Raw genomic sequence first — 11,905 nt, 5'->3', positions numbered from 1 at the left:
ACATCTGTAAGCGTTTTTTTAAATGTAGTTGTGTAGTTTATTTTCAGCAGCCTAATGGGGGTCCTAAAGACAGGACAGCCTGGAAAAAGGCTAATGAGGATGGAAAAATGGAACTTGGATACTACAAATAGGACTGATCATTAAAGAAAAAAAAATAAAAGCAAAAAACAAAAGCAAACTCAAGGGAATCTTGCAGCAGAGGAACAGTCCAGTTCAAGACATCACTCTTTAAAATGTTTATTAAAATCTGCCATATCATTTCTGGTGCGTCACTGTAACATGAGGAGTCAGATTCTGCTTTGGGAACTGCACAGACTTGAAAATCCAGAGCTGGTCATCAGAAAGTTCAGCGAAACTATGCTTGAGCATTTAAAGGTTTACGGAAAGTCACAAAAGCTACCAAGGTGTAACACAGATTAACTTTACCCCTCTAACCTATTGCATCAAGCCACGGGCCCACAGAAGGAGAAATATCTTCAACTCCAAACAAGCACACTCACAAATGTGGGCTTAGAACTCTTCACACAAATAAATTCTGTAGTTCATTTGACTTCTTCCAGTCAGATTTACTACAAGATGGAAGCGTTTCTTCTTTGCTGTTTAGTGTCAAGGTTCAAGCAGCATAGAAATTCTGCGGGATCCCTTTCACACCCAGGCCTGTTATCTGTTTTAAAAAATTAAAAATTAAAAGATAACAGAAAGGAAACAGATAATATAATGAAAACATTCAAACATTGTAGAGCAAATGCCATAGCAGCAGACTACTACGTGGAGGGTCCCCTGCTTCAAGAGGAGCCCTAAAGGAGTCACGACTTGGAGTTCTTCCAAACTCCTTGAGATCACTAAGATTATCAAGCACTACTCAATAATTTTGCTAATTGAAATGTTATCTGTGGCCTTTGTATGTAGTCCTTATCTTCAAAACAATTCATAGTAATTTTTAACATGCTTTGCCCATGCAAGACAATGTGAGTTTGGAAAACACCAATTCCCTTGTGGAACTGGAGAACCCAAGAACAAAACCAAAAAGATGCTTATTTAATCCTCCTGTGAGCTTCTAAACTGTGATGCTTGAATATATCAGTTCTCAGCCATGAGATATCTGCTCTAAGCGCTGCTTCCAACAGGAGTGTCCCAGATCCCAGAAAAGATTTCCATCCCTCCTGTAATATGTCTTCATCCTGTGGCCAAACTGATAAAAGAGTTTGGTCTGGGTTGATGGCAATTGCTGAGTAAGAACTACATTTTATTCTCCTGATGTGCTTTTTGCTAATGGAAAAAAAATGATGAGACAAGCAAGTTCCAGAATCAAGAGCCCCAGACAAAAATGTTTTCTAAAAAGTAGCAATCTTTTTTTGCTGGAATCTGAAAGGCAGGGAATTCCCAGAACTTTAGGCCGGTAAGGCAAAGCTTAGAATTAAACACAGAATTTGCTTTGACACCTTAGAAAAGGTTTCCAAACTTTAGTGCTAGAATGAGAATGTGGATTTATAGTTTAAAGTACAGACACATTAAACTAAGTAGGGGAAAGTTTCGAATTTTAAAATAGAGTATTATAGATTTATATATCAAAACATGATAACCTAAGAAAGCTTACACTGTAACATGAATCCATATGAAGAAATATTTAAAGATTAAATCAAAAACATAAATATCCTTGTTAACAGTGTTTTATTAGTTAATAAATCCTTAGAAGATCTTATAACTAAAAGTCTCATGACCTTCTAAACCATGTGGTGAAGATGTGAACCAAACTCACCCTTCCTACCAATACAGAAGATTAAAAAAATAAATCACATTATCTAAAACAACTCAGAAATCCCATTTCTAACTCATTCAAAATTTCTTCAAATCGTCATAATGTTTAACAGACAAAAAAAAATTCTAAAAGTTTTCAGATTGAGACGCAAAATTTTGCCCTAGTAAATTTAAACATTTAATTCATAAAGGAGAAATATGTTCTGTAAACATTTAGATTTCCTGGCACAATTAAAAACTGAGAAGTAAGAGAATGAAATTTGCAAAAGGGATTAAATTATAGTAAGAGATAAAAGCAATTCCTTGCAGAATTACAGAACAGAATTACAGAACAGAATTACAGAATTCCTTCCTATTACAGAACACACTATCCATATGGCAGATCCATAACCACTCACTGCCTCCAGATCTTGACCAGTCAACTTTGGCCAACCCAGATATCAACACTATAACTTGTAATTTCTCCAAGTCTTCCTTCCAAGTGCATGAGCAGCTCTGTAAAAGCAGCTGGGCCTGGCTGGGGGACAAGCCATGCACCTGGAGCACCTTATGAGGTGAGTGTGATGAGCAAGGGCAGCCGGGGCCACCTCACTCCCAGAACATGAGGCTTGGCAGGTCTGATGTACACAAAGAAAGAAATAAAATCTGCTCACCTTGAAAATCTCTCCTGCATGAGGTTCCTTGGCTAAGGTGGCCTCGTCCAGTCCATCATATGCAGAAGTCACGTACATTTCTGAGTAGTCTTTTCCACCAAAGCAGCAAGAGGTGATCCTTGGAGTAGGCAGCCTCACAGTTTGGATTCTTTTTCCTGGGAAAAATGTGCAATTGTTTTCTAATGTTCATTTTTTAGGAAGCATGTAATTATGAATACTATTAGTACACATGGCACAGATGTGACATTACTCAGAAGGCACCTCCCTTTCAGACAGAGACCACATCCTAAAGGACAGTTTGTGGGGAAACCAAATTATTTCATCTGCCTCATCTCTAACTACTTTTCAGGCTCTCCCCTGCATCTGCGAGGCTTCATTTCCTTTTCTCAAAACAAAGCAGTACTGTATGTGAGGTCAGGAAGGGCAGGGACACCTGGCTTGGGATGGATGTAGTTCCTTAAAGCATTTTCCAGTTAAACATTTCAACACTGAGAAATGTTATATGCAGCATTTTGTGGGGGATTTTTTGATAGTGGTATTATTAAGAAGAGTGTGCATTTCATCAGCCAACGATGGGGCAGGGGTACCTGACACTGGAGGCAGCACAGGGAGCTGCACTCTTTACATGATCACAGCCTGAGCCAGCCATGCTCTTGGCAATCCATAGGGCCGAAATGGGCAATTCTTTTCACCTTATCTACCCTTCAAACCATTCCCCCTGCTGCCATTGCCCTCACATGTACATGCACAAACTGGTGGAGGCCTTACCTGTCTCCGGGTCGATGCGAATGACTCTGCCGCCATCAATACAGGCCACCCAGAGCTTCCCTTCTGCGTCTATGCACATCCCGTCAGGCATCTGCTCCTCCTTTTCCAGATGGTACAAAAGCTTGGGGCAGGCTGCAGGGAGAGTTACAAAGCTGATGTTATGTGGGCTGCTACCCATTGTGTATCAGATCCCAGGCTAACCTCTTCCATGCCCTTGCAAACAGTTGCGTTCATTTTCTGTGAGAAAGACATGCTGCAAAATGTACATCCCACCTGCATTCTGCAGATGTGTTAAAAGCCTAATCCAGCCTGGCAGAGTCAAGTCCCCAGCACAGACATTTCAGTCTGGGATTGTACCAAATTAGTGCTCCTGTTATTTTACCAAGAGAAGAGAACAAAATGCCCCCATCACTCTTGTTAACCCACCTGCTGCCTGCCACAACACAACCGCTGCAAGTGCAGTAACTTTTCCCGGACCTTTATTGGTCATGTCACATAAATAATTACCTGCATTTAAACATTGGTGATAAGCAATCTCTCCAAGCTAAAGATAAAAAAATTTACTTTTTAATGGCCAGCCAAGCAACCAGTTTTGATTAAACCTGGACACCAGCTCATGGTCAGGGATGTAGTGAAGATACGTTGGTGAGCACGTCTGGTCCATGGAGCAGGGCCCATGGGTCTTGGATCACCTGCTCTGACCCACCCAGCACCTTCTGGTCATTACACTACCCAAGAATAGACAGCTGTGGACATAAAGCCAAGCCTAGGAAACTCAAATGTTACTTTTTTACATTTGCATTATATCCTCTTTTGAAATCTTATATCCTAAAATCTGTAGAAAGAGATGTTCTCAACAAAATGAAATCTGAGTGAATGCAATTATTTTGTGTGATTTTCATCTATGATTACCCAAAGTCTGCCCTCTTTAAAGTACAAAGGCAGTTCAGACATTTAAATTCCTGTGGAGTATATCAGCTTGATACAGCATGAAAATATTTCAAAGAGTTTTGAAATGAGGTTAGATCCATTTTGCTTATACTTAAATTTAGTTCCTTGAAGATACAATAAAAAATGTTTATCCATAGAATGAATTTAAGTTAAATTTGAAAACATCTTAATTTCAGAAATTTTTTTGGGAAAACTCTGTCACAATGGCAGCTTGATCCTCTGAAAACCTTTCTGTGAAATACATACATGCACGTTCTCCACTTGTATTTATGGAGCTAGTACAATCAAAGGAATTCCAGTAGATGGCACTCAAGAATAAATACCATTCTAAAAGCTCTTTCTCATTCTGCAGTGTAAATGACTTCTTTCTGCAATTCCTTGAACAGGTCTAAGTATGAGCCATCTCTCCAGATGAAAGAAAGCTGAAACACTGTCAAAAGTTTGTTCACTAAATACACCTGCTGAGTAAATTTGGGGAATATCACAGTCAGCCAGCTGACAAGCTGTAACCAGAAGATATGGAATCTCTCGAATAAACATGTCCTGCATCCCACAGGCCCAGATCCTGCTGCAGATAGAGCAGTGGCACTAATCGTCACCAAATTTAAAACATGTGTACCAATCTTTCCAGTGTGCACATCGTAGCTGAAGGCATGGACGGCGTATGACAGGCTGTCTATGTGGAAGAAGGTTCTGTGGTCCAGGGACCAATCCAGACCATTGGAGATGTCCAGCTGGTCTAGCTGTTTTATTACTGAGTGGTCAGGGAAGAGGGTATAGAGAGCTCCTTGCCGCCTCGCTCGGACTCCTGGCGCCGTCTCTTCAGCCATCGTGCCTGAAATGGAAAAATGGAAGTGGGAGCACTGGTTAGAAAGTAGAAGCTTGTTCCTCGTGTTTGATCAAAAACCTCCTCTAAGTGTTACCAAGAGGTTCTAGGGAGAATCACAGGATTGTGATTCTCCTATGATTCTTCCTAAAAAGAAAATATTTTTAGGAAGAAATTATTTCCTGTGAGGGTAGCGAGGCACAGGAACAGGTTGCCAAGAGAAGTTGTGGATATCCCATGCCTTGGAAGTGTTCAAGGCCAGGTTGGATGGAGCTTTGAGCGACCTGATCTAGTGCAAGGTGTCTCTGCCCTCAAAAGGGAGGTTGGAACTACATGGTCTTAAGGGTCCCTTCAAACCCACATCATTCTATGATTCTACATTCAGCAATCCTATGGTGAAAGGGACTAATAGGTCATGTCAGATTGATGAGGAAGAGCAAAAGGAGCAGATCAGGGGCAGCTGCCTCCCACAGAGCAGATCCTGGCCAATGAAAGGATGTTCCTGCATTGCCATGAGGTTTAAGTCACAGACATCAAAGACCCAAAGGACCACCAGGACATGCCCCAGGGGGTTGAGTTTTTGCTCACAGCAGAAGTTGAGATGCAGGCAGGCATCAATCATATGCTGTTTTTGTTGTTGCTCTTTGTAGACTACTTTCATAATTTAAATGGGCTGTGACCATTAAAATACAGGTGCACACCATGTGCCTGAGAGCATTGTTCAAACAATTCTTGAACTTCGTCGGGCTTTGTGCCATCACTGCTTCCCTGGGGAGCTTGTTCCAGTGCCTGACCACCACAAAGGTGGGTGAAGACCTTTCACTCAATGTACAACCTAAACCTCCTTCTTGCCTCCAGGAGGCTTAGGATCTCCCCCCCATATCCTTGTTTTTCACAGGCTAACCAAGAGAGGCTGAACATAATGGGTGCAAGCTGCAGCTCATATTCTGCTCTAGAAGCTGCATCCTTCTCTACATTTCCAGAAAAAATCCCACCTACATGAGCCCTTCACTGGCTTTTCCATGAAGGTAGTTGTTTGAAAAACACCTTCCACCAAGTAGGGGAGCCTTCCTGTCAGATGGCCCCTGTCAGCAGCATCTGTCCTCATCTAGGTCAGAAGGTGTAGGGTACCCTGTCCTCCTCCACTGGGCAGTAACCAAGCAGAGCATTCACAAGACAGGGAATAAATAAAAATGCCTTGTATAAGATACACTATAATTAGTTCCCTTTGCTCCAGGGGAAATTCTGCCAGGAACTTACCAGCAAAAAACCTCCCCTTTGGATCCACTTTCCCATCATTGAACCTGTTGTTGGGTTTATCCTGCTCGAGCTCGAGGATGGTGGTGACCTCCTGGGTGTCCCAATCCAGGAAGGCAAACCTGGTGCCCAGGGTGATGACATAGCCCCCACACTGCCGCAGAGCCACTGAGCTGACACGGGCATCTGTGGGGGAGAGGGAGCAGAAGATGAAGGGCAGCTCTGGGGCCGTCACTCAGCCTTCACCGAGGGTGTCTGGGCTTGACCAGGACATCCCTGGCCAGGAAAGGCTGAGCTGATGCTGAGATCCTTCTCCCCTGGGATTGTTAGCACATCTCACTGGCTCTGTGTTCCATGGATTTTTCCACCTTCTAGGAGGGCAGAGCCATTAGGACTGTACCTTTTCCTCTGCAGGTCCCAAATGAAGCATGCATTCCCAATTAGGCTTATCAGGGGCAACATGCGCATTCTACTTGGCTGGCTTAGGCCACACTGTGCTCAGCAACACATTGTGAGAAGACAGGGAGTGTGATCTCATGAGAGACCACCAACCTGCAGGACTCCTACCAGGAGGGGTGGATGGGATGGACAGAATCCCAGGATGAAGCAGTGAGTGTGGACTCTTACCCACAGACACACTCTGCACCTCGTTGGTGACCGGGCTCCAGCGGCAAACTTTCTGTGAGTTGATGTCCACGTAGACAAGTGCATTCTCCCTTTCCTCCCAGACTGGGCACTCTCCCATCCGGTTCTTCTCCTTCACAACAGACTCGATTTTGATGGAGGAAGACATGGTCTGAGGGGAAGTTAATAATGGATGTAATTAAAAGCTGTCATGTGAATTTTTTCATGCCTACAATATGGAAAAGCAGAGGTTGTAAATAGCAAAGCACTCCAAATGCCACATGACAAAGTAATTTAGGAGGTTCTTATGACATTTCCATGGCCTCATGGCTGGAACTGAGCTTGAGGTGCCAAAGCTCCTCCTTACCAAAACTTTCCTAAGCCACAGCTGCTGATGAGGCACCTGCCTCCAGGCACAGGAGTGCTGGGCTATGGCCCTAGGCTGGAACCAAGCTGCTGTCTGGGGATCCGTGATCCTAAGGGTCTCCCTGACCATAGGGAGGGATCAGAAGGCAGCAGCACCAATGAGTGGTCGATCAATCTTTTTGTGGAAAATCAAGGCTCTGCCCTACTAACACAAGTGAATTGATTTCCTCCACAGGAAGACATTTACACACCCACAGCACCCACTCCGCTTTGCCACAGAAGCCACTACACAACAAATGCCTGTTCCCACACCAAGTCAGTGAGAATATGCAAATACTGAGGAAGGCTCCTGCCTTTGAAATTCTACTGCTCTGTTTTCCCTCTAAGCATTTCCTCTTCATCAACCCCCTCAGTGCCCCAGCTTCATCTCCAACCCCTGCTGCACACTCCAAATTTTACCCAATGCCGAGCTGTGGGGTGCAATTAGCCCAGCCGCTGCTTGGGGGGCCAAAGCCACCAGTGAAGCTCCCATTCCATATGCCTGCATCTGCCACAAGTTGTTCATGCTCTGGCTCCCCTGTCCCCATTGCAGCAGGGTGCTTGCAGGGACATCAGTCAATCAGCCACAGCTGGTTGACACCCACACATGGTGCACAACCCATCAGTTTTATATCCAGTACCCACTGATCTGGGTCCTCAAAAACCCAGATCCTGTCCCTTCCCTGACCTTGCTGTGGGGTGGGAAATGAGCAATAAGCTCCACATTGAGCTCTTACAAAAGAAAGGGGCCCACTCAGTGCCTCAGTCACCCCTAATGGAGCCGCCTCTGCTGCTGCACCCACTGGCCTCAGCACATTTTTTCCACAGATTGGGAGATAATTCTTGGGAGGCAGCCAATCCCTAACATAACATCAGTCCCAGGGATTACTGTCTTCAAGTGGCTATTGTTTTCTAGTAGGTGAGCCGGTGATAAGGTGTACAAATAATTAATTAGCATTAATGCACTTCAAAATACGTGGGAAGAGCCAGTCAATCACTGTGAGTGGAAATGCCAGGGCTGAGGGACATGGGATCTTTCCTGCAATGAGTCACATCACCAAGTTTCAAACAACCCATCTATCAAATATATCCTTCTCCCTTCCAAAATACCCTGGCCACAAGAGGCTGGGCAGCAAGGTGTTCCACGCAGGAAAAGAGCATCTAAAGCATAAATGAAGATACACAGCAAGATGCCAAGTTTTAACCTCCAGAAACCTGTTAAACAGTGCTTGAGCTGGAGGAGTGAGTTTCTTGTGGGTTAAAGCTTTGTGTCATGTGGCTGCCATATGTGGGACCCGAGGCTTGGAGACACAATGCTGACTTTATTGTACCATGGCCTGGGAAGCACAGAGCTGTTCTCACCCCTGTGGGAAAACAGGAGTTCGGCAGCAGCCCGGCAGCACTGCGGCTCCTGCAGAGGCAGAAAGGCTCCAGATCTGCAGCAGCCAGTGCGTATTTGTCTTGTCAGCTGTTTCATTGAGCCTTATAAAACCTTTCTTTTCCCACCAGCTCACGTTTCATTTACATGCCCCTTGTTCAACTTCTGCAACACCAAAACAGGGGCCTGGCAGATAAGCAGTGGTGAAATACTGATTCACAGACCCATCCCACACACCACATGAGGAGAACACAATCACACCACTGCCAGCTGTTTCACAAGGCATAGGCAGGCGAGAAACCATCCTGCACCAGCTGCCTGCTTCCTCCTCTCCTGTTCCCCCAGTGATGCTGCAGAGACCTGCCCTGTCCCATGGACCCTCAGAGCACACCCACCTTCCCTGACTGCACATTCAGCCCCAGCATCCCTCCCCTCTGCCACAGAAATAACTCCTGTGTGTCACTCCAGCTGTGGAGGCTCCCATACTGGTGAATATTGTGGCTCAAATCATCCTCACCCCTCCCTGCTTTTAAGAAGAGGGCAATTAGAAGGGAAGGTCTGTGTTTTGCTAGCTGAGGTTTCACTAATTTTTACTAGCAGCTGAAAATGGAGGCTTTTAACAGGAAGGACCATCCAACCCTAACTGGCAGCATTGCCTCCAAAAGAGTCCCCACAAGCTGTGAGGGACTCAGCCCTGTCCTACCCAGTCCCTGTTCCCCCTCTGCTCAGTGCTCTGCTCATTTCCTGCCATGCCCTCCCTGCTGGCACCCCAGGGATCTATGCAGCAGTAACATTTCACCAAATACAGCATCTCAGAGGGAAAAGTGAGGAAAAGACCCCCAAAAACCCAGTTCAAAATCTCCCAGCATAATCAGTCCCCAAGCATCCTGCCACCTGGACACCTTTGTCTGTAGCACCTTGCACCCTGCTTGGTACAGCACTGACCCATCAGAGATGAGCATGCAAGGAAAGATGAGAAATTCCAAGCAAAAATCACCAAATATTTCTGTAATCCCCCAAAGCAAAATCCCTGCAGAAAAAATCATCACATCCACCCTGCCTATATCCTCTTTCCAACATTTTGTTGGTTTTGCAGCCTCCTGGACTCATGCACAAGGGACGGACAGGTGTCACTGAAACATTTTCCAAGTTAAATTGTTAACCTGTTTTACCGGTAAAAGTTATCAGAATTTGGAGACCATAAGAAAATTTTCCTGTTAGGAAGAAAAAATTAATGTAAAAACATCCTCTCTGCTCTAGAAACTAAACCCTCTCTCTGGCAGCCATTTGAAAAGAGCCTTTCTAGACCTCTGTCCACATCCCTTTTCAAATCATCTGCACAAAAGTTGGTCATTTCAGTACCCCTAAAAAGATACAGGTAAAATACAAATGAATGACTGACCTTAAAAGTGCTTTTTTGCTGTTTCCTTCCCTCTCTCCCTCCCGTGCAAACACACATCATGTCATTGTTAATGTCAAACTGACCCTTCAAATAAGCAGGCAGACAGCTAAAACTTTTAATGTACACTCAAGTAACCATCTCCATAAACCAGAGAATTTTAAGAACCCTTTTCCCCTCAGTCAAACAGCTGAATATCGTTACCAAGCTGGAGGACACCCATGCGAAACTCTGCAGTTCATCCCACCAACGCACCTGCTGAGGAAAATATTGCAAGCCCTGGCTTGGTGACTCTTTTCCAGCACTGGTCCAATGAAACTGGCTGCTGTTTTCAGCGACGGTTAAAAATGTGCACCAGTTGATGTTATCTGCATGGAGCAGGTAACCCTTTACATTTTGTATTCAGTCAGCAGTCACATGAATGATGAGGCAGGGACCAAAGCCTTTCTGAATGGTCTGGTTTGCAGTGCCAGCAGCAGGACATGTGATAGAGAAAAATCCTTGCTCAGTATTTTTCTCATGTCGGGAGAGTGTGAGAGGGAAACTGAGGCATTGCACCATTCAGTTGCCCCAAGGGCTAGCTCAGCCTTCCAAAATTTAGGGTGCTGAAAAGGGAAGGTTAATGAAAGATGCGAGGGAGGGTTTTGTAGTATTCTGATAAAGAAAAAAATATTGTTGTGATTAAGGCCTATTATCATCTTTAAGACTTGGCTCCTACTCCCAGCTGTGCCACAAGCTTCCTGTGAGTGAAGTCCCAGGGCTCCTCACCTTGAGCACGCAAAGCCTGATCCTGCTTTGGCAAAAAGCTCCAAGCTGCTGCCTGTATCACACACAGGGCAGGACTTTTACCAGGCACTCTCAGCCACTGCCATGAATGCTGCAGGATGGTGATGTCTTGCCTGGCTTTTATTTTCCTCCTTCTTTGGCATTTGCCTTCTTTTTCTGTCTGTGGGAGGCCAAGGTGGGAGATGCCAAGAGCCCTCTCCCAGCCAGCCCTGCTCAGCAGAGGGAGGTGATGGCAGGGCCAGCAAGGTGGGGACAAGGCAGGCTTGCCATGGGGACAGGGACCAAGCTGGGCACTGAGCCAGAGTGACCACCAGAATTTTGGTGACAGGGCCACACTCAGCAAGGGCAGAAGCCACTTGGGAGAAATCAGCCCCAGTCCAGCATGCAGTAACAATGCATTTCCTTATTCATGAAATACTTTAACGAACACTGTAATTTGATGTTCAAATGATTCATAGGATGAACATGATAAGCAAGCAGACAAGATAGATGTATTATCCTACCATAGTCACCATCAATCCACATTCAGAGATTAAAAAATTACAGCCCTAAGACATAAACAAATTAAAATATTTCTAGGGAAAAAGCCAGGTATATTTCCAAGTCAAACTCCTTCCAAAATCACTCTATTACACACAGTGTGATTCTGGGTGCCTTGAGGACCCTTTTGAGCTTTCCTTGGCCCCCAAAGTCTCCAACTCATCTCTGCACAAACCCTCAGCCTCTGCTGCTTTCAAAGGGAGGTTCAAGTATAACAATATGCATGTATTCCACAGCATTTTCAGCTGGAAGACATATCCAAAAGGAAAATTCTGGCTTATGATAATTTTCACTGAAAATTAATTTTCAGCTGAAAAAAAAAAACAAATGAGAAATATAAGTTATCTTGTTTTCTACAAAATATTTCCCAAAGCATTTTCTTTAAATGGATTTTGGAGGAGAAAACCACATTTTCTACACAGCTTTTCACTTCTGGTGACTTGACTTCCCCGTCACAGGCTGCAGCTACGTAAAACCAAGTGAGGCAGAGGGACAAAGAATTCACCTTGCTGGCAATGAAAACACCAAATGTGCAGCTTGCTGGGTGAGCAGCTTGAGTG

General features: G+C 44.7%; 1 protein-coding gene across 1 annotated transcript; it reads right to left on the bottom strand.

The window, feature by feature from the left end:
* Positions 1–214: 214 nt before the first annotated feature.
* LOC135448980 (regucalcin-like) lies at positions 215–11,905 on the bottom strand. Its single transcript, XM_064715436.1, has 7 exons — positions 11,851–11,905; positions 6,841–7,009; positions 6,217–6,399; positions 4,750–4,965; positions 3,180–3,311; positions 2,412–2,566; positions 215–664 (listed from the first exon to the last, which is right to left on the bottom strand). The coding sequence occupies exons 2-7, from the start codon at positions 7,004–7,006 to the stop codon at positions 614–616; spliced, it is 903 nt and encodes a 300-aa protein (XP_064571506.1). The 5' UTR covers positions 7,007–7,009; positions 11,851–11,905; the 3' UTR covers positions 215–613.

This window comes from Zonotrichia leucophrys, chromosome 1 (genome assembly GCF_028769735.1).
Source record: "Zonotrichia leucophrys gambelii isolate GWCS_2022_RI chromosome 1, RI_Zleu_2.0, whole genome shotgun sequence".
NCBI lineage: Eukaryota > Metazoa > Chordata > Aves > Passeriformes > Passerellidae > Zonotrichia > Zonotrichia leucophrys.
Note: the sequence above shows the minus strand (reverse complement) of the source record. Positions and strands in the feature narration are given on the sequence as shown.